Below are 24,073 nucleotides of genomic sequence, written 5' to 3' on the forward strand. Positions count from 1 at the left end.
GTTTTGCTTTTATGTAGCAAATGGTTTGACAAAGCTTATCGACTGTCGGTGTTGCTCACGTCTGTCGTTTCACAACATGGCAGATCAGCACAAATTCTCCGCATGTTCTTTAAATTGTGCAAAAATACAGGAACTTATTACAGACTCTTGCTCAGAGGCATAAAATGTTGATCACAAGAAGTATTCAAGCTGCAATGACAGTGCAAAGAGGCCCAGTTGCCTGATCAAGGAACACTATAATTATTCTAACTAAAATCAATAATTAGGATAAGTCCTTATCTTTTTTTCTCATATTTAAGCGTTTGTCAAATTTTAGTAACATATGTCTAATAAGTAGCATTTGAATTAAAGCCTGCTAATGTGCTATGTAGACAGAAATTGAATCTCTGTCTTGTATATAGAAAGAAATTTGTTGCACTTCTGAAAAACACCCAGCACCCAAAGGGTTGAGAAGTATCACAGACAACGTGAGCAATGTTAGAAGAAGTGGACATGACAATGTCCACATTGTTAGACAATGTGGACATGATGTTTACATCATTGGTGGCCGTGATGAACTGTTAGGGCCTGTTATACACTGATAAACTTTTACACATGAACCAAAACCAAGGCTGCACAGGACAACCAATGGTCTGTTTTGGAGACAGAAAACATATTTCGACATGTGCAACAGCCATTCGGAGCTGTTAACCAATGTGATGACTGTGAGTGATGGTTAATGGATAGTGCATTTCATAAGTCCTTGCAGTATCTGTATAAAAAAGCCTCCATGCTTTCATACAGTGATTTCATTTCCACATTATGCTGCGTGAAAAACCATTCAAAATAATTTTTTTTAATGCTGGGAACATACACCATAAATAGAACTGCAGTGTGCCTAATATCCCACAGAGGAGAAAGACGCAAGACTTTAGCATTTATATATCCTGTTTCATACATAGCAGGCTACACTGAAACCTATCAAAGCAGTGCAGTCGAAGCAGTTCTGCTGCGGATTTCGCAATATGGTAGTTTTTATCTTCAATGCTTTCTATGGAATAACTACTCCTCATATTACAACTGCAACTTGTCAGCGTAAGGTTACATCAAATTGTATTTTATTTCTGCACCATTGTGCTTCCAGTACGCAACAGATGTGTTATACTTTGGTTGCGAGAGCATGCGGTGTGCTGCGGCACAGAAACGTGTCACTCCATGGTAAATAGATTCAGATCTGTGATGCGTTGTGTGCAATGGTTACATCATATTTTACAACATAAACAGTATAAGACCTAATATTACATGGTACGTACTTGCATATTTCTTTCAGAAGTGATGCATTTTCTTTTGGTAACAAATGCTAGCAGTGTCTCTCAAGAGAGAAGTCTCTCAAGCCTTTTCAGCATTGCCTGCCATGTATGAAATGGTGTACAGCTCACTTCAAAATCCTGGTAAATTTTATCGACTAAGCGTAAACAGTGTTAAACAGTTATTTTACAATAATTTGCAATTGGGCCTTAGTAGATATATATCTTAACACATATGCTAAGGTTTCCTAGCAATTTATGGTGGCCTTGTCCAAACACTTGTTATATGTGCCTGCACTATCGTGACCTTAAAGCGACACAGAGGTAGCACAAAGTCAAGCCTAATGTTCCCAAATATTTAAAGTTGGCACTTTTACAAAGAAGAGGGCTTTTGTGAATGAGAGAAAATGATGTAAACACAGCACAGAATTTGCACTGCTACTATGAAACAAACTAAACCATCTTCTAATGGTGCCTTGTTGATGTATAACAGTAAACCTCTAATAATAACAAAGATAATTGCACATTGCATTTGAAATTGAAAGAAAATATAGTCTGTCCAATTTATTGGGTTTTTCTAGAGAAGACTTGCTTATGCAACTTCTTAACACATTCACTTTGTCACTGCCATCTGCGGCGGTGTAATGCTCCCTCCCCCTTTTCAGCCATCCAATCCTGTAGATCTGTGGCACTAGACAGAGCATGATCTCAGAGTTAGCTGGAACTGCTTCAAGTTTCCAGTACCTTGTTGACCTACGGTGAATATGTCTCCTTTCGAGTGACCTGCTGTTTTCATGGAATGTGTTGAGTTCACTTATGAATTTTCACAACAATTATTAAGTCATTTGGCACTGAACAAGTGTTAGGATTTTTTTGGGACCATAATTCATTATTCTAGACAGATTTATGTATCTTCAGTGTGTGCTGAATGCACAAATATGCAGAAAAATGAACAAAAAAAGGCAGTATACTGGTGTATTACTGTGGGGCCCTTGCAATTGGCCTCTTATTTCAAAATTGCCACGAAGCTGTCCTCTTTATTTGCCATTATTTTAGACCTAAAAAAATAGGGTAGAGAAATAGTAGCTATATCCTTTTTATAGTGTGTATCCACTCCACACTAGTTGCTTTAGAAGAGTGGACAGAGAACGAATATCAATCAATCAATCAATCAATCAATCAATCAATCAATCAATCAATCAATCAATCAATATTCCTATTATACAGGTAGGACCCCAGAACCATTTCAAGGGTACTGGCAGAGGTTCATTTGTTAACACATGGGACTATCAAGAAACTGCGAAGCAAATAAAGTGAATACAGATATTACAATAATTTTTGTTGAGTACAGAATAGATTAACAAGTTATTGGAATGCATCATGTAACCGCACAAAAACAAGGGACAAAGAAGGAACACACAAGGCAGGCAGTCTTGTGTGTTCCTTCTTTCTCCCTTGTTTTTGTGCAGTTACATGATGCATTCCAATAACGACCACCAACTAGCCCGCTTATCCCTGTTAAAGATTAACAAGTGCATGCAAAATAATTATTTGAAAAAAAAAACATTATGAGACTATATTAATTTTGCTCATATTGGACATTTGCCAATGTATGAGCATGCTTCAGCAATTAGGAAAGAGATGCCATGGCATATGCAGTTGTGGAATACCTGTAGAAGCCTAGAGACAATTGATCATTCATTACTTTTATTGATCGGCGAAATGCAGTATCTTTTGGGGACATTCTACAGTGAACATTGAAAAAATATTTTGATATTAACTTCCTTTGCAAAACCTTGAGCCTCGATGTCCTCCTTAGCCCCATCAAGCTGTTTGAAACAGCTTTTTTGCCAAGGAGGCCACCAATGTATGTATATATGTTTGAAAATAAAATTGAATTGAACCTAGTCAGTGTCAGGTTTCTCGATGTAACTAGACAGAACCTCGGAAATTTTTTTTGTTGGCTTATATAGCCTTTTAAGAGCAAGCATGATAGATAGAAATGCCAAACCACTGTGAACAACTAAGGGTGACTAATTCACATATATGGAATGTACAAGAGTTAAAAGCAATGCTTCTGATTAGATTTTTTTTTTTTTAAGTTGTGCTTGAATTTTGCACACCATTGGTGCAGTACAGTTTTTCGTTCTATTTTAGGCACTTTGGTGTTTCACCACCGTAAATGAAGGAAAAAACAAACAAACAAACAATAGAAAGCCATGGCATAGCAGTTAAAATGCTTGAACTTGAAACTGCACAGCTGTTGCGTGATCCCAGCTATACCTGCTCAGATATGATTTTGTTTTTAATGTTGCCTAGAGCTTTGCCTGAACCAAAGTGTGATAAAGGCATGAACATAAATAATAGACCCATTGCCTAGCCCATAAATGTTGTTCCCAGTAAAACGGCTGTAATGAAGCAAATTACATTTATTCACATCATATACATTTACACAATGTTTATTTCCACCATATAATAACATTATGAGTAGACTTAATTCCACAGTCACACGAGCATCACACGTGCTATGTGTGATTTATTATACACAGTTATACAAATCGCACAAATTATTTAGACCCAGGCTTTCTTGCTAAAATCATGAAGAATTGAGTCTTCACTTCAAGGCTTGTTTTCTCTGGATCTTCTCCAACTTTGCCAACATCTTCCATCAGTCTGTTATCAAGAAAAAGAAAATTGTTTCAAAGCTCATTACCTGTGCAGAACTTATGGTACACACAACAATGCCTGCCAATGACAAGATGTGAAAATAATCTCTCAAAGGTGCTATTATAGGTATGTTTATATTTTAAAGGAAGCTTGTGGTATCCTGGAATAAATCTGCAGGCAACACATTGAGAATATCAGAGTGGGCCCAAGGAAATGAGATTATAATAATAAAAAAAAGTTGTACTAATAAAGAAAGGTTGCACTAGAACATAGCCAGATTCAATCACTATAAATGTAAGTACACAATTGTTCTTTTTTATATATGTTGCATGCTTAAAATGTACCATACACTGTGTTCTAAACAGTGAGAAATGTTTGATAATTCAGATACATACATATGCATAAACGAAGTAATGTTATTCCAAAACTTTGCTATGTGGCATTCTGTTAGTTTTCCAACAAACATTTCTTGAAAGCTAATTTTATCTTGTAGAAGGATTCACTTGCACGTCAAGCTAGAGCTTTACAATGCCAAAGGGCACATCTGACAACAGCAGTGCTGACGACATCTTGCACTAATGTTATGCTATAACATACTAGAAATGTTCTTGAAGTCGTTGAATAACAGTGGCTGAAAAACAGTGGTTGAACAACACTGCAGCCAATGTCTTGACAAGAGGTTTGTCTCCATCACGAGACGGTCATTTGAGGGATCGCCGGATGTTTGTGCGTAGGCGTGAGTACAAGCGGGTGCGAGAGAGAAAATCTGGGGGCTTTTGCTCCTTGAATATTTGTCTCTACCTAGGTACTATGGCGGAGAACTTCTTGTATCTCCATGAGAGCAGCAACCATTGTTCCTCAATTCAAGTCTCCATATTTTGGGAGGTTCCGTCTTGTTTAGGAATGTTCGTGTATTGCAGACCTCTTTGAAAAATATTGTGTACAAAAGTAACTTAAAGAAGTACTGACACAAAATTCCTTTGGCTATGTTTTATGTGCTTAATCAGTAGCTATTGACCCAGTAATCATGCTAAAGAAGCTTATTTGCTCCAGCGTGTAACGATTGTTCAATTACTATATGCTTGTATATCACGACCAGCTGTGGTTGGGATTTCGAAGAGCACATTGTGCCCTGTGACCTAAGAGGCATCCTTGTAAACAGCCAAGATCAAGTGAGTGTGCAGACCTGTGAGGCACACTAGCACATTGTCTACCATGCCATCTGTGCTCCCGTTTTGTCTACTAGTTTGGTGGGAAGCCTGTGAATTGCTATACCATCCTAATGCTTTGTTGCGCTGCATGATCTCAGCATTGGAGAGTTTTAGCCTCGATTTAGTGTGTCCACAAACTCCATACTGTTTGTGGTTTGCAGGAACAACACTGGTAATGACATCTGGTGACACAGTAGCTAACCAGAGAGCACACAAAACTAATGCTGCAACTTGCATTATTCTACTGAACTGCTGGTGTAAAGTGTTGGCAGCGACATAATCATTAAAGTGCCGTACTGTCATGATAATTCCCTTAAACAATAACACTGACACCACAAAAAGAGAGATTGATTGATTGAAACGTTTATTAGAAGGGATGGCCCATGGCCTAGATAGAGAGAGATCAGAGTGCATTGTAGTTGAGCAAATTGTCACAAGGTGTCACCACCAGCTTTGCTACTGCCGGCCATGGCACCAGTAACCTGGTAATCCATAAATGGTAAGAAGTTTGCACGTAGACTTTGTGTGCCCTCATTTCAAGACACCTAATGCAAACAGTGCTGAAACATCTTCCAAATGGCAAGACAAGCCAATGATGCTGCAAGTCACCAAAATCAGTTGCCGAAAACTCGTGACGTAATAGTGTTTACAAATAGGACCTATGCTGATGACTACATTGAAAGGCGCTGCACTTCCTGATTTGTCACTTGCACACAGTTCAAAATTAAATGAAAATTATTTCTAAATGGCATTTGCTGTTGATACTTTACAGCTGGTACGTGTGAGCTCGCAGCAATGTAATCTTCCGGTTATTTCGAGTAAGAATTTTTGTGTCAGTACGCTTTTAAGTAATGATAACATCAGTTTGGACATGTTTATGTCGAAACATATGGTGACTACATTTGGTTGCGGCAACAAAAGTCGGTGGCAATTTAGCGGCAAATGCGAGAAAAATGCGTTAGGCATCATGTCACACCTCTTTAAGGTCCGAGTACCTTGATTTACACTGTGCCGACCACATTGCAAAGTGTTGTTCAGGAGCTCACTCAACATGTCACATATGTCCTAGCCTCTTTAAGGAGCAAAGGGCAACTGAAATAGTCTGAAGTAGACCATATATATAAATGGTCTGCTGACCAACATATATTTATAATTAATGCTAACTTTTAACTGAATTTTTAATGCTCACACATTAAAAGTTCTGTGCACTTTCTTTGCACACAATGTTACAAGTTGCTGCAATGAGCATGGGTCTCCTGTCTATGTCGTGCACTTGCTCTGTTAAACTGCTCAATGATTGGCACTTTGCAATTTGAAGACAAAGGCTTGTAATGCTCACATAGATGTCAACTTTCGACACAGCTCGTCTGCTTCTGAAGGCTGCTGCTTGAGGAAAAGCTTGTACGCTGACCATGTCTTTGTGAGGTTCACATAGTCAGCAACAGTCCTCATCTTACGGTCCTCAATGCACTCTATCCTGGAAAGGGTATAACAAAGCATGCTCAACGTAAGTTTGTCTAGGATAGTGTAATGATTCTATTCCAATTCTTTTTGTTTTCACGATTTATCAGTGGTCTGAGCAACACTCTGCCCACGTTATCACCAAGATCAGCGTATTGTGAGTGGTGTATGATAAGAAGAAAAAAGAACTGAGTAAAAGGAATCCAGAAATTATGCTGGCCCATATTTCATACAACTACAGATGGGTTCTGGCTAAAGCTCGTGGTGGTTCACAGATCAGCTATCTAAAACCAAGAAAATCTGTTTTTGTTTGAATTTTCACTCATACAAGAGCATGCAGTCGATTTCAGACTGACCTTCAACTGAAGCTTGACTAGCTGTCTAATCTCTTACATTTTGAACACCGCCTGCGCAAGTGCATTTATTCATTACTGAACAATATTGTGCACAACTCCCCATTACTGTACAGCACTGTACAGGAAATGAACAAAGCATGCGGATGTTCCAGCGCCAGTTGAACGCATGGTAGACCACCTTGCTCGCATGGAAAAGGCGATCGAATGCAATAACCAAATAGGAGGAAGCTTCTGCATGCTCTGTGACCTAACAACCATTGCTTTGTGAGCCTAAAAAATGCAGTAAAAAACGAACCAGGTGCCTGCTGCAATGAGTAAAAACAAATGTTCCTTGTACAATAGAAACTTACCTATTTTCACATTTGGGAAGCTACTGCTTTCCAGTATAGCATGGCCATCACTATGGCTGGTATTGATACCAACAAATCTTCATATTTTTTTGCATCACCTGACTTACAAAAGTAGGGAACTAGGAACCAGCTGCATATTTTGTATATTTCAGATTTTTTTTTTTTGCTCTCAGCACTTATGCTAAAAATAGCTAATTGTAACTTTTATTCGTGTTTCTTTAGGTGCTTCTTTGAAGTTTCATATAAGAATTCTCAAAAATTGTCTGAGCAATTATTACTGCTATACATCTATTTAAAACACAAGTGATCAGGCTATACCTTTATGTGTTGCAGTATATGTTGCAACTACTACGTTAACTAAAGTGTTATAACATAAAAGCAATGAAAATGAGCACACTTCTAGCGGTAAGGAAAGAGTTCGCAAAGTATCACCTTCAAAGACAAAGTTCTAAATGGATGCAAAGACAAGCATTAAATCTGTCTACGCAAGAATATTGATGGTTTGGACTCCATCTCAACGTGCCATTGCCAGAATAACGACTTATTAAAAGAGCACACTGGAAGTGAAGGCCGACGTGACCAATAATATGACAGTAAAGATGTTACTGAAATATGTAACATATTTTGACAATTTGGGGCCATGCTCTGCTGCAAAGGAAGAAAGAAGTGCTCGGCTTAGTTGGGTATTTTTTAAATACAATGTAGTTTTTTTTTTTTTTTTTTTTAAGCAAGGGGCTCTTTCAGCAATTGTTTGCCAACTCATGCCAGACCTGCCACAGAAAGTGGCACCACATGGGGCTGCTTCACAGATACCAAGGTGGCACTACCAGCCCTCTGTGCCTTAAATGCATAGCACATTGCATGACTGGCCTATTTGCTACCTTAAAAAAAGAAATTTAGTAATGTAGCATGACTTGATATGTTATTTCTGCATGCATTAAAATTTGTGAAGTTTTCGTGCACATGATGCTTGTTTCAGTTTACTCTTGCAAGAAAAGTTGTAGCATTAGTGGTTTTTCCTGGTTCGACAATGTATGAATGAAAGGCCCTAGTGCATATTGTATGCTCAGCTGCTAAAGCTTCTTACTTCAAACGCTATTGTTCATCATTCTTATTTTCTGAAGCATATGTAATCTAGTTAAAACACCTAATGAATACAATGAAGTTCAGATATTCACAGCAATAGGAAGGATATGGTAATTGTACTGACAGCACATTCCTATACGAAATTAATTGAATGGTACTTACCTGCTTTAGTTAAATTATATACCATCTATGCCATACACATTAAAACAGTAATAACAGATGGAAACTAGCAAGAACTAAAGTAGGAGCAGCCTGATAATTTAAAGAAGTCACACTCACCTGTCTTGTACACCACTAAAGTGAGTGCATCATTAATCATCTGTTGGGATTTAGACCCCAATGCCTGTAGCCTAACTTATACACAACACTAAGTGTACTTCATCAAAACTGAAAGCTGGGGATGTATTTTGTAAGAGTCCACTTAGTGGATATGTCCATTTCGCCTGCTGTTGAAGTGTTGATTAGCTGTGGCGCCTCGTTGCTATGGATGCGCAGCCCAGGCAAGCCAATCAGAACTTCAACAGCAGATGAAATAGACATGTCCACTACGTGGACTCTTACAGAATACTTCCCCTGGATGAGTTGGTGTGGTTCCATCTTAACAAAAAACCTGTGCGAAAAAAATGTATACGAGCAAAGATACGACAAACACTGGCGCTGACTTGCAACTAATGTTTTATTTCCAACGAAACAGAGTAAGTAGAAAACCACAAACAGAGGAGAATAGAAACCCTGTCATGTGTGCACGGAAACGAAAGTAGCAAACAAGTGACAACCCCGTGGCTGGTTAATCAAGAGCTGGTTTACAGACACTCCCATAGGTATGACACTTATGCTTGTGACAAAGGTATCGAAGTGCATGCTCCTGGATCCTGATATTTAAACATCGACAAGTTTGCCCTATGTAAACTTTTCCACAAGAGCACTATTATTTTATTTTTTTATGCAGCAGACCACGTTTGCTGGGAGTAGTCCCCTAGGGCAGCAAAGCCTTTACTTAGATTTTCCTCTGATCACTCGCAAGTAGCTAAAAGTGGCATTAGTGCTTCTTGCATACACTCTTCATTGTTTAAACTGTGCCACCACTGGGTGCAATGTAGTTTTGAGAGGCAAGTACCCGGACTAAAAGAAGCAGGGTATCCTACCAGTGTTATCATAAGAGCTTGTGAAAAAGTGGCACAATCAGTTAAAGGCAATCCGAAAAGAGCAACAGTTGATGGTGATCCTGAGAAGAGAAAGAATGTAGTATCGCTTTCTTATTTGCATAGGCTAGCACACATGTTAAAAAATGTGGCAAGCAGGTATAAGTTTGATGTCATTTTTAGTGTTGGCCACAAGCTTGGTCAGATTTGTCCAGCTATCCACAAAAAGATGAATGAAGTGACGTGTGACAAATGTGCAAGATGCGCTATCACACAAATGAAGTACGTGGATTGTAAAATTAAAGTTGTCTCTACAATACCATGCTCTTGTGGAAAAGTTTACATAGGGCAAGCTAGTCGATGTTTAAATATCAGGATCCAGGAGTACGCACTCAACGTAAAGAATGGCACCGGCTCACATTTGGCGGTTCACTGCCACAAAAGTTGTAAACCCGTTTTTGATAGAACTTAGATTTTGCACCGGCATAGTGCAAAAAAAACAAGATAAATAATGAACGCCTTTTACATGCTTTTGGAAGGTGACAGATGTATCAGTCAACCTTCGATAGCTTTGTCACAGGCAGAAGTGTCATAACTATGGGAGTGTCTGCGAACCAGCTCTTGATTAACCAGCCATGGGATTGCGACTTGCTTGCTACTTTCGTTTCTGTACACACATGAGAGGGTTTCTATTCTCCTTTGTTTGTGGTTTCCTAGTTATTCTGTTTCGTTGGAAATAATATGTTAGTTGTGAGTCATCGCCCGTGTTTGTCGTATCTTTGCTCGTCTATGTCTTCTTCGCACTGATTTTTGTTAAGACGGAACTAAGTGTAACTTATTGTTCCACATCCCAAATTCTAGCACTTTCAACTTATAGACCATTTTACCGAATGTGATCCTCAAAAGCAGGCTGGATGTCTCGATACAGGTTGTTGACAACATCTAAAGCCGATGGCCAGTATTCCTTTGGTATACCCTTGATGATTTCCTGTAAATAGCCACAGTGAAATGAGCGTCAGATTTCGACTATAGCCTGTTTTTGAGCACACGCACACAGAGAAACCTGAGCTTGACACAACACAATGGCAGGAAATTTTAAGCATGGCTCTTAATTTGTATGAAAGCAGCACATGTTCAAAATAGGCAGAGGTCAAGTTAATCATGAGAGAGTAAACACTGCAAGGTTTTTCACACACTAGCACCAACCAGACTTTGCTGAACTTATGTGCATTCAAAAAAAGATAAAGAAGCAAAGAAACGCCAGTTGTGTTATCTACAGTTATCAGATCAGCGGTAGCTGCAGAAAGCCTAAGCATATTTTTTTTTGCAATAAACAAGTTCGACACTCATATGTTTCTCTGCATGCACACTATTGATTTACTGCATCACTGTCAAGAGCAGTTCTAGTTTGGAAAATACACGGGGAATAGCACAACATGGAGCATTCCTCGCAAGTGTGAATTAAGTGAAGCACATAGTATATAGCATACGAATGGTCTGTAGTGATCACAGAGCAAAATGGTGTGCAGAAGTTGCCACCACTTGTGCTTTTGTGTCAGTTGGTTATGTTTATTTCTTTTGAGATGGTGTCTTCATAAGGCATGTCCCCTTTGGTCTGCATTTGCACACTTCGAATGCCAGCTAAGGACCAATGAAAATGTTTTTTATGACCTTTCAGCGAGGGACATAGACAACGATGACAACTACAAGTAGAGAAAAAGCTGCTCGTTGTAGTCAGCATACATGACTGTGCAAATGAAAAGTACTACTGGATTGTAAGAGTGCAGAAGCATGTTCGAAACATTGTTTCACTATGGCATCCTAATCATGGATATATTTGCACTCTGTTGAATACATTCCCTTTCTATGTAACAACGCTCACTGAACAGAAGTAAACAGTGCTACCTACTAGTACTAGCACTGCACACTTCTATGCAGTCATTCACCAACTGGTTCAAGTATCTGCCATACTAAACAATGTCTCAAGCTTTTCAATGAAAAGAACAACCAAGAGTTCCCGCTTTATTATTATTATATAATTTGTAGCCTGTCTGCGCTACTGCAGTGAAAACAAGTCCAGAATGTACACATAATGTTATTGTGAAAGAAAGCAACAAGAATTGCATCTATGTAGGATTAAACAAATATTTCAAACTCCTGAATAGTAAGTTAATATCCTGCTCTATGACTCAGCCTCCCGATAGCCAATGTTTCTAAACCGATGCTGAATAGCTGCTGTTAGAAAATTCAGATATCTTGCATTTTAAATGGTTATTGAATAACCTGCACTAATATGTGGGGATGATTGACAGATGAACGTTAGCAAATATGAATTAATTCATTGCCAGTTCAGCAAGGCAAAAATACAAGGCCAGCAAGAGTTATTACACATCTATGCAAAAAGTTTGCACCGTGTTTGGAAAAAGAAAATTATTAAGAAACTAATAACTATTTGATCTGTATTCAATCTGGTTTCAAAGATAAATTTACAAGTCCCTATGCTCTATAGATTTGAAATTTTCGTACCTGAAATATCTGCCCCGTATAGCATAAATGTTTCAAAAAAAAAAAAATAAAGAAAGAAAGAAAACAGCACCATTCTCGCCAACAATTTTCGTAATTATGTATGAAAAGGAGATTAAGCCTTTGCAAACTCTGCGTTGGTAAACACCCGATGAAAAAATCCACAAGGAAATAATCTTTGAGGGTTTGCTTACATTGTCTATTATACTGTCCATCCTCTCCTGGTTCTTGCTAACAGGCTTGGGAATCAGGTAGCTGCAGAGTGCCAGCACCCCATGTGGCACCAGGATTCTTATTACTTCCTTGTAGAATGCATCCAAGTTGAAATAGTGAACAGCCTGCATTACCATCACCAACTGCACAGATTGATCTTTTTCAGTGATCGTCTCGGCTGGTGACACACTGTGGAAATGCGTGACAAAAAGAAAACAAAACGAGGACAATTTATTTGATGTTGCAAAACAATTCACATTCATAAATGTTTGTTTATTTTTTTATTTGTTGATACTGTGCTGAGGCTTTTGCCAGGAATTATGATAGATTGCAGGTGAATGTGTCAAAGTGTTGAAAAGTACCAACTGCTTATTTCATATCAATTTGGCTTCACTAAAAGCAAATCAGCTGAACTGGCACTTCTTGCACAGAAATAATTTATACTGAAACAGTTTGAAAGAAAGTCTACAGCACTTGCTGTTTTTCAAAGGCTTTCAACTTGGTGGATCATGGCATTTTGTTGGAAAAGTTACATCAATACGAGATTCGCAGAAAGGCTTTACAATTAATATGGTCGTATCTATCATAGATAAAACAAGTGGTTCAGCTAACTGCATAATGCGTCTTCTGCAGTTAAATATACCCGAATTGGTGTACCACAAGGTAGCATACTGGGACCTCTCCTCTTTCACAAGCACCTTAATAGTATTTTAAATATAAACCCTGAAGTAAGATTTATTATTTATACAGATGATGCTACAATCTTCTTCTCAGGAAAAAATATTTCGGAAATAAAGTCCGCATGTAACAAAACCTTGACATTGCTAGGAAAATGAGTAATGTCAAACTCCATGTGTATAAATGAACAGAAAACTAAGGCAGTCACTTTTCGCAACTCCCCCCCCCCCCCCCCCCCCCCCTCCCCCCAAAAAAAAAAAAAAAAAAAAAAAAAAAAAAAACAATATGCCACACCAACCCATAGTATGGAACTCCTGTATTATAGATATTGTAGAGTTTCAAATGTGTTGGCATAGTTATAGTCTAATTAATTTCAATTTGTTTTCTTGTTCGTGCAAAGAGCTTCATACTATGTATTTAAGTAACGTGGCTTAAGTTTACTTACGTGTACATATTGCTGTTTCGTGTATACTTTAGTGATTCCTTGGTATACTTATTATCTTTTTTTTAATTGTGCTTGTTCCAGTACTGCCTCCCTGCTGAACATTAGGTTTGCAGACTCATCAAGCTGCCCTGGTGTAGCTTTTTTCTGCAAACCCTCCATCTGTATTGTAAGATGGGAAAATAAAATTGAAATAGTTTTCTTTTGTCATACGTCTTGGCACTATCACATAAACAATCTAAATGCAAGGTTAGCTCCAATCATAGGCATAGTAGGCCGATTAAAACATCAACTATCATCACAAACTAAATAACTTCTTTATAACTCGCCTTTTTATTCTCACCTCAACTATTGACAACTGGTATAGGGAACCTCAGCTCCCTCTAGCTAGCAACACAGTCATCACTTACAGAAAAAATACATTTGTCAGGTTTATAATGCACCATACTGATCCCACACGGCTCAACTTTTTCTCATTGCCAGAGTAATCAGTAAACACAGCTTATATAAGTACAGACTGAGCGTGAAGTTGTGAAGTTCAAAACAGAGATAAGACAAAACCTCAGTAGTTTACAAATTCTTGCAAATTTGCAAAATAAGTTACCAAGAGATATGCCGAAAGCTGGTTAGTTCACACTCCTCGTCTTAAAGCTGGACAACAGCATTTATCTTATGCGTTACCCTATCTTTTGAAATTTGATAGCTTCGATTTGTCTTCTTGTTCTTATCGGAACCTCCACATTGTGTACAGTGCTTAATTTTGTATACTTCCTTTTACTGTGATTTCATGCTATTCCGTGGTTTGTATTTCCAGTAGAATTTGTCTTTGTTCGAGACTCGATCATTATCCTCTTTGTTACATTTTGCTTATTGTGCCAATTATGTGTATACTTTTATGTGTTCCTGTGCTGCTTCTGCCAAAATAAACCAATCAGGGGGCTGGTCAAGCTGCCTGTGAGCACCTTTTTTTCCTCTGCCCTCCCATCTAATATGTATGATGGCAAATAAACTTGATCATTACTATATTACGAGGTACTGTAATTTTCTCTAAAGGGAAATGAAGGCAGTAGAATGATGTGCTGTACGTTTTCTAGTTAGTACTAATTACTACGGAGTAATTAATGTTGATTTAGCCCACAATCATCCACATCACATCTTTTGATAAAAATAACTGACTGACCAGCTCAAAGCAAATGAACAATTTAGTCATTGGCTTCAGGCACTACGACAAAGGAAGAAAAGATTATTTTGCCATCGCTAACGAAATGCAGCGGGTCGAACATCCCTTCAAATATGTTAGTACGTTCACTAAAGTGGTCGTGTGTAGCAATACTCGCTGCGCTGAATTGAAGCCGAGCCACATTGAGTATGCAAGTGGTTCAGTTCAGTACGCATAGTGCAATACCACACGTTTGTCCGTTATTGCCACTGGACAGAGCTGGCAAAAATAAGTCGTGTACACAAATTTGTACACCGTGGCTGAAGGGGATTAGGTACACAAGCATTCTTGCGCTCTGCCACCACAGGGAATCCAACCCACAACCTTGCAATCAGCAGTACTGTGCCATAGCCACTGGCAATCATGCTTTGCCGGATGATGGGTATATTACTATGTATACTGTTGACCCATTGGCTAAATTTTCAAATGATCGTTCATGCTGATACTGCGCTCTGTGGATGGCAGCTGGCTAAACCGGCTGAAATAGATGATAAAAAAAAAATCATGATAGAATGTGTAAGCGCGACTGAATGAGGATGTAGAAAGAAAGAAACAGAGACAGCGCTGTCTCTGTGTGTTAGTTACTTTCTACGTCATTGTTCAGTCGCGCTTACACATTCGATCATGAATTCTAACCAACTAGCTCGCCAATGTGTTTTAGCTAAAGAAATAAAAAAATAAAAAGGAGGAAAATAAAAATAAATAAACTTTTAATGCAGACCCACATCACAAAGCTATTGAGCACTGTCACAGTGTCCTTGTCACACTGAACGTCGGAGTATTAGGAGATCTACCCGGCTTATTTGCAGCAAATGAACACATTATATTGGCTAAAATGACAAGCACCATAATATGCTGGTGTAATGCAATTGGTTAGCGAAATGCGAGGTACAACTTATTTTGCCAAATAGTAAACATTTGTGTAATGTAGATGGGCATCTCAACTAAAGTAGAATCAAGCAAAACAAAGGAGAGAAGCGAACACAACTGAATGTTTACTGAAGAAGCAGTTGGTAAAAAAAAAATGATGTGTGCATGCATGAACATGCCTTAACTAGAGGCATAAGTAATACCACAATTTGGAATCACATTGTTTTATCGTTAGACCGCACCAATGTCTAAAGGTGCTGATTTCTTATCCATCAGAAAGAGAGACAAGGAAGCTACACACTCAGTACCATATGTTGTGATGTGTGCTTCTATAATTACTGATTTAGTCCTGCTTTTATCTATCTACAACTGATATATAAACGAAACGTGGCTGGCAGCCACAATCATGAGCACAAGCATTATACACCTGAATGTGAGAGCCATTATGGGTCACATGGAAATTCTACCCATGAAGAAAAGTCCTGAGGGCAGGATTAAGCCTGAATTACTTACTTCATTAACAGTATGCCAAGAATGACAACAAACCACAAAAATTGCAGACATGGCTAAAATGAGCTCTAATTTACTGATAATTAGTGCAACTGCTTACCCTGATCTGCAGACAGTGATCAGTTAAAAAGCTATTTGCACAGTCGTGCATGGTGAAGAACTATTATGCACTTCAATCCTATGCGATTCTGCATGATTATATCCTGCATAACTGTGTAAGAAGTCAGAGGCATCAGTGCTCTAAGCGTGCTATAAAATACAAAACTGTCATTCTTGCTTTCTGTTCCTGCATGCCTTTATCGAAATAGTTCAATACTTATAAGCAGCTTAAGGTGAAAAAATTTAGCTAAAACTTTCTATGGCAACATGTGTTCAGAATTTATTCTCTTCCCGTGTTCCTGTGTGACCTTAAAGGCAGTGCACTGGGCTGACACTGAAGGTGGTGAGACTGCTGCCTTATTTGATCGGTTGTTTTAGAGCACTCTATCTATTCTATGAAAGTTGTCACTGACAACTTTAAAGCTGTATTGCTAGAACAACAGGGTATATATTATCTCCAATTTGGCTTCATTGTTGCCATTGGACTTCTGTAGTGCTTCCAAGGTGCCCTCGCATACGACCAGTTGGATGTATTATGTATTACTTAGGGACATGAGTAAATGGCTCAAATAAACCATATGACCAGCCCTTAAGTGCTACCTGCAGTAAAAGTATTTCACAAGGCTGACTGTTTGCTTTTGTAGTACATTTTGCATATCATGTTCGAACACGGAAGTGAGGATTAATCATTAGTTGAAAACTAAACCAATGCACCCCTCATAAGCGTGTTCACAAACACACACACACACATCATCATCAGCCTGTTTTATGTCCACTGCAGGACGAAGGCCTCTCCCTGCAATCTCCAATTACCCCTGTCCTGTGCCAACCCATTCCAACTAGCGCCCGCAAATTTCCTAATTTCATCGCTCCACCTAGTCTTCTGCTGTCCTTGACTGCGTTTCCCTTCTCTTGGTATCCATTCTGTAACTCAAATGGTCCAACGGTTATCTAACCGGCACATTACATGACCTGCCCAGCTCCATTATTTTCTCTTGGTGTCAATTAGAATATCGTCTATACCCATTTGCTCTCTGGTCCAAACCGTTCTCTTTCTGTCTCTTAAATTATGCCTAGCAATCTTCGTTCCATCACTCTTTGCGCGGTCCTTAACTTGTTCTCAAGCTTCTTTGTGTCTCCCAAGTCTCCGCCCCACATGTCAGCACTGGTAAAATGCACCGATTGTGCACCTTCCTTTTCAATGGTAATTAACGGTAAGCTTCCAGGCAGGAGCTGACAATGTCTGCCATATGGGATTCAGCCCATTTTTATTCTTCTATGAATTTCCTTCTCATGATAAGGGTTCCCTCTGATTAATTGACCTAGGTAAACGTACTCCTTCACAGACTCTAGTGGCTGACTGCCAATCCCGAACTCTTGTTCCTTTGCCCGGCTATTCACGTTTATCTTTGTCTTCTGCATATTAATCTTAAACCCCACTATCTTACACTCTCTCCGTTAAAGTCCTCAATCATTTGTTGTAACTCGTCTGCATTGTTGCTGAATAGAACAATGTCATCGGCAAACTGAACGTTGCTGAGATATTCGCCATCGATCCTTGCTCCTAAGCCTCCCCAGTTTAATAGCTTGAATTCTTCTTCCAAGCACGCAGTGAATACCATTGGAGAGATTGTGTCTCCCTGTCTGACCCCTATATATATATATTGACATAAAGATGTGGGGCTCCCGCAAGGCGTCGGTATTGTCCAGGGGTATAGCGAGATAGTCACGCGATAGGGTCGACACATCGTGGTTGTACTGCCTTGTTCGCTGCTGCAGTGCCTTTTCCATTGATACGGCTTTCGCGAGAAACTCTGCAATGGTCTTTGGTGGGTTGCATATTAGGGCATCAAATAACTCTTGCTTGACATCACGCATCAAGTTCCTGAGCTTCTTTTCTTCTGGCATGGACGGATTCGCGTGTCGGAAAAGTCAGCACATATCTTCGACAAACACATGCGACACTTTCGTTCGGCCTCTGTACTCTTGCCTGAATTGCAGATTCAGCTTGCTTCTTGCGATTGAGGCTGGTGTATGTGCCGATTAGCTGCCGTTAGAATTCGTCCCATGTCGATAGGGCCGCCTCACGGTTCTCAAACGATGTCCGCGCTTAGTTCTCGAGGGCAAAGTAGGCGTTGCGTAGCTTGCGCTCTGGAGTCCAGCCATTGGATTCTGCGACACGCTCAAAGTGATCGAGCCAGTCCTCTACATCCTCGAAGGTGTCCCCATGGGAGGACGTGGGGATACGCGGCTGGTTGAGGACGACCTCGGTCGGCGTGGTCGAGGAAGAAGATGGAACCGATGTACTCATCCTTCTGACTTGATTGGGTAGAGGCTCGTGCTCAGGCAGCAGTCCTTGAAGTCGGCGGCTTGTCCGTACGTGCACAGGAGTCAGCTTGACCGGACTTTGTACTGGGCTCGTAGATGGTGTTCTATCTGGGAGTGGTAGCATGTACCCAGCACCTCCACCAGAAAAATGTAACGCAGATTGGAGACTTGCAAAATACAAAATAGATGCTTCTGTTCAATGGCGGGCCAGAACAAGAGCGTGCAGCTTACGCACTTCATTGTCTTTCGTGGCGCCGACCATTGCGCGCGCCGTGCTGTGGTGCGGGAGCCCCACATCTTTGTGTCAATTATGTCAATATATATATATATATATATTACGAGAAAATGTTTGATTCAGTCGAAACCTCAGCAGTCATGCAGGCAGTAGGGAATCAGGGTGTAGACGAGCCGTATGCAAAAATACTGAAAGATATCTATAGCGGCTCTACAGCGACTGTAGTCCTCCATAGAGAAAGCAACAAAATCCCAATAAAGAAGGGCATCAGGCAGGGAAATACCATCTCTTCAATGCTATTCACAGCGTGTTTACAGGAGGAATTCAGAGACCTGGATTGGGAAGAATTGGGGATAAGAGTTAATGGAGAATACCTTAGTAACTTGCAATTCGCTGATGACATTGCCTTGCTTAGTAACTCAGGGGACCAATTGCAATGCATGCTCACTGACCTGGAGAGGCAAAGCAGAAGGGTGGGTCTAAAAATTAATCTGCAGAAAACTAAAGTAATGTTCAACAGTCTCGGAAGAGAACAGTAGTTTACGATAGGTAGCGAGGTATTGGAAGTGGTAAGGGAATACATCTACTTAGGGCAGGTAGTGACCGTGGATCCGGATCATGAGACTGAAATAATCAGAAGAATAAGAATGGGCTGGGGTGCGTTTGGCAGGCATTATCACTCAGATCATGAACAGCAGGTTGCCATTATCCTTCAAAAGAAAAGTGTATAACAGCTTTGTCTTACCAGTACTCGCCTACGGGGCAGAAACCTGGAGGCTTACGAAAAGGGTTCTACCTATTGAGGACGACACAACAAGCTATGGAAAGAAGAATGATGGGTGTAACATTAAGCGATAAGAAAAGAGCAGATTGGGTGAGGGAACAAACGCAAGTTAATGACATCTTAGTTGAAATCAAGAAAAAGAAATGGGCATGGGCAGGACATGTAATGAAGAGGGAAGATAACCGATGGTCATTAAGGGTTATGGACTGGATTCCAAGAGAAGGGAAGCGTGGCAGGGGGCGGCAGAAAGTTAGGTGGGCGGATGAGAAGTTTGCAGGGACAACATGGCCACAATTAGCACACGACCGAGGTAGTTGGAGCAGTATGGGAGAGGCCTTTGCCCTGCAGTGGGTGCAGCAGGCTGCTGATGATATATATATATATATATATATGCTGACAATGCTTCATTGCAAGCATTGCAGATGTACTACACTGCCAGCTCAATTGGTAATCCACTTGAGTTTGACACATGGCTGAGTTAAGGTTGTCTCACCTAAAGGAAACATTTTTTAATTTGTGAAGTGCTTTTGCTTCAGAGATTTGTGCTTCAGATATGTCATAGCCATGAACTTCTTTGAAGTATGAGGCCAGTGCTGTTGTACTTGTGCCAGGGCCACAGCCAACATCTACTGCAAGGTTCAGGTCTGATATCTGCAGAGGAAAAATTCAAGCACAACCTGAACCATCACAGATAGTTATAAAATCCGATGACCATAACAAACAAAATTAATATTAATGTTCACTTATTAATTGCGTAGAGTTTATGTTGATCGCTATATATTTACCTTCAAAGGCAGTTTTTTGAATTGACTATGTTCAGTCAGAAGCAGTCAGAAGTAACAAGTGAAGGTCCACGGTGTATTAATTCTTACACCGTGTGAAGGTCAGACGTTATCTACGCGTGGTAATCTGCAAGGCTAATGACATATGCATCACGGATATTAATTGTTATGCGCAATGCAATGAAATTAATTTTGTTTTTGCTTTCAAGTACTAGTAATAACACGAGGGTAGGACAGCTTTGTATTTGCTCGTTCTAGGAACGCACGGCTGCGCTGCTTAGATACAACAAGGTTAGTACAAAGCATCGCGCAACACGATTGAAGCCACACCTATCGGCCCAACACGTGATTGCACGTCAAAGTGCGCGGTTGGTTTTTGTGTTCCCGCTCCGCAGGCCGAGCCACGGCAGGGCAGCCGAACAAGTGCGCACCGAATAAAGAACTTCTGGCATAGCTACTGGGAAACAAACGTCTCAGAATATCTCTATTCTTGCTCCGTGACCTAAACGCAAAAGATCACGTGTTGGGCCACCACTGAGCAAAGGGCTGGGTTCACGAAGCGTTCCATCGCCAAGTCTGGCTGCATGACTTAATGCTCTCTCCCGACTTTTTCCTTTCCCCGTGGGTACAACCAGTTGTAACGTTGAGCACAACGCCATAACGCAGGAGTCGCCGATTCAAGGAGGATTCACTTCGGCCTACCTTCTCTTTCACGAACTTCAGTATCTGATCAATGAGAGCTTGTGGAGCAGTGGGACGAAACTTCGCGTATATGTCGGCATGGCTTTTGGTTATGCTAACATAAAAATCACTCATGCTAAAGGTCTGAAAGCAAACAGCGAGAGCCTTGGAGGCGTACAGCTTACGGCGCTGTGAAAAGTCGGTTGTAGGTTTTCTCCGATAACGCCGACAACGCTAATTTATGATATCCACCAAAAGACGTGTGAATAGGAACGAGAGGTATGTCGACGTCTACATGCAAAGCAGCGCTAGCAGCGCCAAGAGCAACGCCAGATGACAGATGATACGGAAACCAATAGTTTCGGTTCCTCAGGCCGCGACTACCGCTAAGCTTTCACGATATAATGCTCATAGAGTTGCGCGTCTGTTTGCTATGGGCACGATCAGCCTTTAATATGCCAATGCATCACATCGGTCACTATTCTTCAATCACTGGACTTACTTTGTGAAGCAGGTGCACGTGGGGCTCTGGTGTACGCCCCCTGTCGATTATCATTCTCTTAACACCTTCTAAAAAGGAGTGAAATATGTGTGGTAATAAACGGCGTCATTCGACGAATGTGCGAATCTTTTGAAATATTCTTGCATGCGTCTTAATTTTATGAGCAGAGTTATCGGCAATCAAATGTTGCCCCTGCTACGGGCTCGCGAAGTCCCCTTCATTTGTCAATCATTAATTCAGCCGGCTGGTGTATTTCTTTTTTTTCTTTCTTTCGACCATACAGAATGTTTAAATATCGTCTGTGGCAGATAGCATAATTCTAGTCTTTGAGCTGGATATTAGAGCGACGGACATTACTCGCAAGAGAAAGTGAAATGCAAATTCGACTAATTAACAAAAACACTAATTAAGTGCAAACTATAATTACGACACATATTGCAATTTACGAATTGCAGCCGAAGAATTCGCAAGGCGTATCCACTTGGAACCAATCTTTAGGAGTACATGGGCATTCTGGTTATTTTCGGGATTCAGTGCATAAAAATGGCAGTTTGATAAAAAAGTAAGTGGGACAACAGTGCATTTTTACCGCGAGTTTCACTCCGCATACCTTGAAACCCGTGCGATCCTTTGAATTCGTTCCAAGTGAATATGCCTTGCAATCTAACAGGCTTCAATTCGTAACGTACTATGTGCCGTAAAGTAATTGATTAAAAATCTAATTGGGGATATATTTTGTTAATTCGTCGATTATGTATTTCAACATCTCATGCGAGTAATGTCCGCCGCTTCGATCAATCCGGATCAAGGACTACAATTACGTTATCTGCCATAGACGATCTTTATATTTTTTATGCTCTAAATAAACAACAACTCCAAACGTCCCGTGTATGTTTTGCCCAATTATGCACATCAGCGCGCGGAAGGTCTGGCTCTGTGGAAATGGTTTATACCTCCCCCCCCCCACCCATCTAACACGGCCCCAGGAGGATCCAGAAACCCGAAAAAGTATACCCCCCCCCCCCCCCCATCTTTAACCTGCGCAGGAGGTATTGCCAAATGCCGGATGGACAGGAGCAGACATAAGTACCTACAAAAAAGTCTGAGGACACCTAAGCACTTGTTAGGAGTTGTGCATGCGAAAGCATTAATGTCCAATTGAACGGGTCTGGGCGGTCCTTCGAGTTTTGCGCTGGGAGTAATATGTACCATAGCGGTACGCGCTGCCCGACGAAACGCGGCAGCAGCAGTGAGCGAAGTGATCTTTGTACTGTCTATCGTTTAAACGCAAAGCGAGCGCCGAGAACACACGGCACCCACAAAGCTACGAGCCGCCGACTTACCTAGACCGCTCTCTCAAGATACAGACGCACGACTGCGCGCACCCACCACGTTCGCAGTTGCAGCTGGAGTAGAACACCCCCCCCCCCCCCCCCCATCCCCATGGTGCCCCGCAACGTTGGGTGCCTCGCGCGCGACGGAAGACGGCGTGCTTCCTCTATGCTTTCATCCCTTTCGCGCAAGCGAGATCGAGCCGCGATCGTCGGCTCCCCTTGCACGCTTTCGCTATCACATACAGCGTAGGGTGCGCGGCGACGGTGTTATCGCTCTTGGACTTAATACTGAACGTCACGGCGAAGGCGACGCCGACGGCAGAAATGCGCTTGGAGTGTTCGTAAAATTGCTATCGCAATAAAAATGTTAAGTGTTGGCAAAAAACAGCAACCAAGTGACATGGGAGATAATCGAGGCTCATATCATATCAATATCACAAGAGATATTTGCAAATGTGCCATTTACGTATGTATGTATGTATGTATGTATGTATGTATGTATGTATGTATGTATGTATGTATGTATGTATGGCCGCAGCCCTGTACTAAGTAGAGGTATAGTTGGGGGCGAATAGGTGCAGATTCATTTTCTTCCACAAGAAAATGAATTCGTTTTCACCAAGCGTATGGTTGTTGCCCTTGAACCTGGCAGTCAACACACATTTCCAATTTTTTGAGCTCCTTTTCACTAGATAATGAGCGAAAGCATAGGCAAGGGCACGTAAACCTTTGTACTGTTAAGAATCAACCATCGTTGGAAACAAAAATTTCGCCTATAGGGGTTTCCAAAATGTCAGAACGCATGCAGCAGAACCTGTAAAGCTGGATTCCCCACAGAAAATCCTATAATGAGGTGAAACCTGCATTCGCAATTCTCTTCGTTTCACAGGTGATACCTTAACTGAAGCGCAATTGTTCAGCAAATTCCTTGATATGATAATCGGGCGTCTATCAGTGACATCAGGGCCTGGATACAGTAACAATTTTATTTCACTTCGTCTGTTTGGCTCTTGGCCAGTTCTCTAGCTGCGTACTGCTTACGTTGTCACCAGAATCATCCGGTACGAAAGAGTAGATAAGAATGGAGTAAAATCGGAAGAAACAATTGTTACATATCACACCAGCGTGTACCTAGACTTCGGTATTTCACACGGATAACGAGCGGCTCAACTCCAAAGATAAAGAGCAACCCTTCACCAGTGAGAGTGAGGTCACTCGGCATCCCGGCACGCTGTGCGGCTGCTCGGCGCGCAACCCTGCATTCCTTTTTCCTTTTGCCACTCCCTTCTATTTGTTAACGCACATTTTATATAG

At 40.7% G+C, this 24,073-nt stretch overlaps 1 protein-coding gene across 1 annotated transcript; it reads right to left on the bottom strand.

The window, feature by feature from the left end:
* Window positions 1-3,700: 3,700 nt before the first annotated feature.
* On the bottom strand, window positions 3,701-21,196 carry LOC126536361 (putative methyltransferase DDB_G0268948). The gene is made up of 6 exons (XM_050183293.3): window positions 20,945-21,196; window positions 19,954-20,111; window positions 12,277-12,484; window positions 10,447-10,547; window positions 6,504-6,641; window positions 3,701-3,959 (listed from the first exon to the last, which is right to left on the bottom strand). The coding sequence occupies exons 1-6, from the start codon at window positions 21,056-21,058 to the stop codon at window positions 3,854-3,856; spliced, it is 825 nt and encodes a 274-aa protein (XP_050039250.1). The 5' UTR covers window positions 21,059-21,196; the 3' UTR covers window positions 3,701-3,853.
* Window positions 21,197-24,073: the final 2,877 nt, after the last annotated feature.

Source organism: Dermacentor andersoni, chromosome 4 (genome assembly GCF_023375885.2).
Source record: "Dermacentor andersoni chromosome 4, qqDerAnde1_hic_scaffold, whole genome shotgun sequence".
NCBI classification, from domain to species: Eukaryota; Metazoa; Arthropoda; class Arachnida; order Ixodida; family Ixodidae; genus Dermacentor; species Dermacentor andersoni.

Bases quoted from the DNA above. Each gene is read 5' to 3' on its own strand.
- LOC126536361 (XM_050183293.3), bottom strand. From the start codon at position 21,058: ATGAGTGATTTTTATGTTAGCATAACCAAAAGCCATGCCGACATATAC. The intron at 12,485-19,953 runs GTGAGACAACCT...GCATTTCCACAG, and splicing joins TTAAAAAATGTTTCCTTTAG to TGTGTCACCAGCCGAGACGA. The intron at 6,642-10,446 runs GTAAAATGGTCT...TACCCTTTCCAG, and splicing joins GCTTTTGAGGATCACATTCG to GATAGAGTGCATTGAGGACC.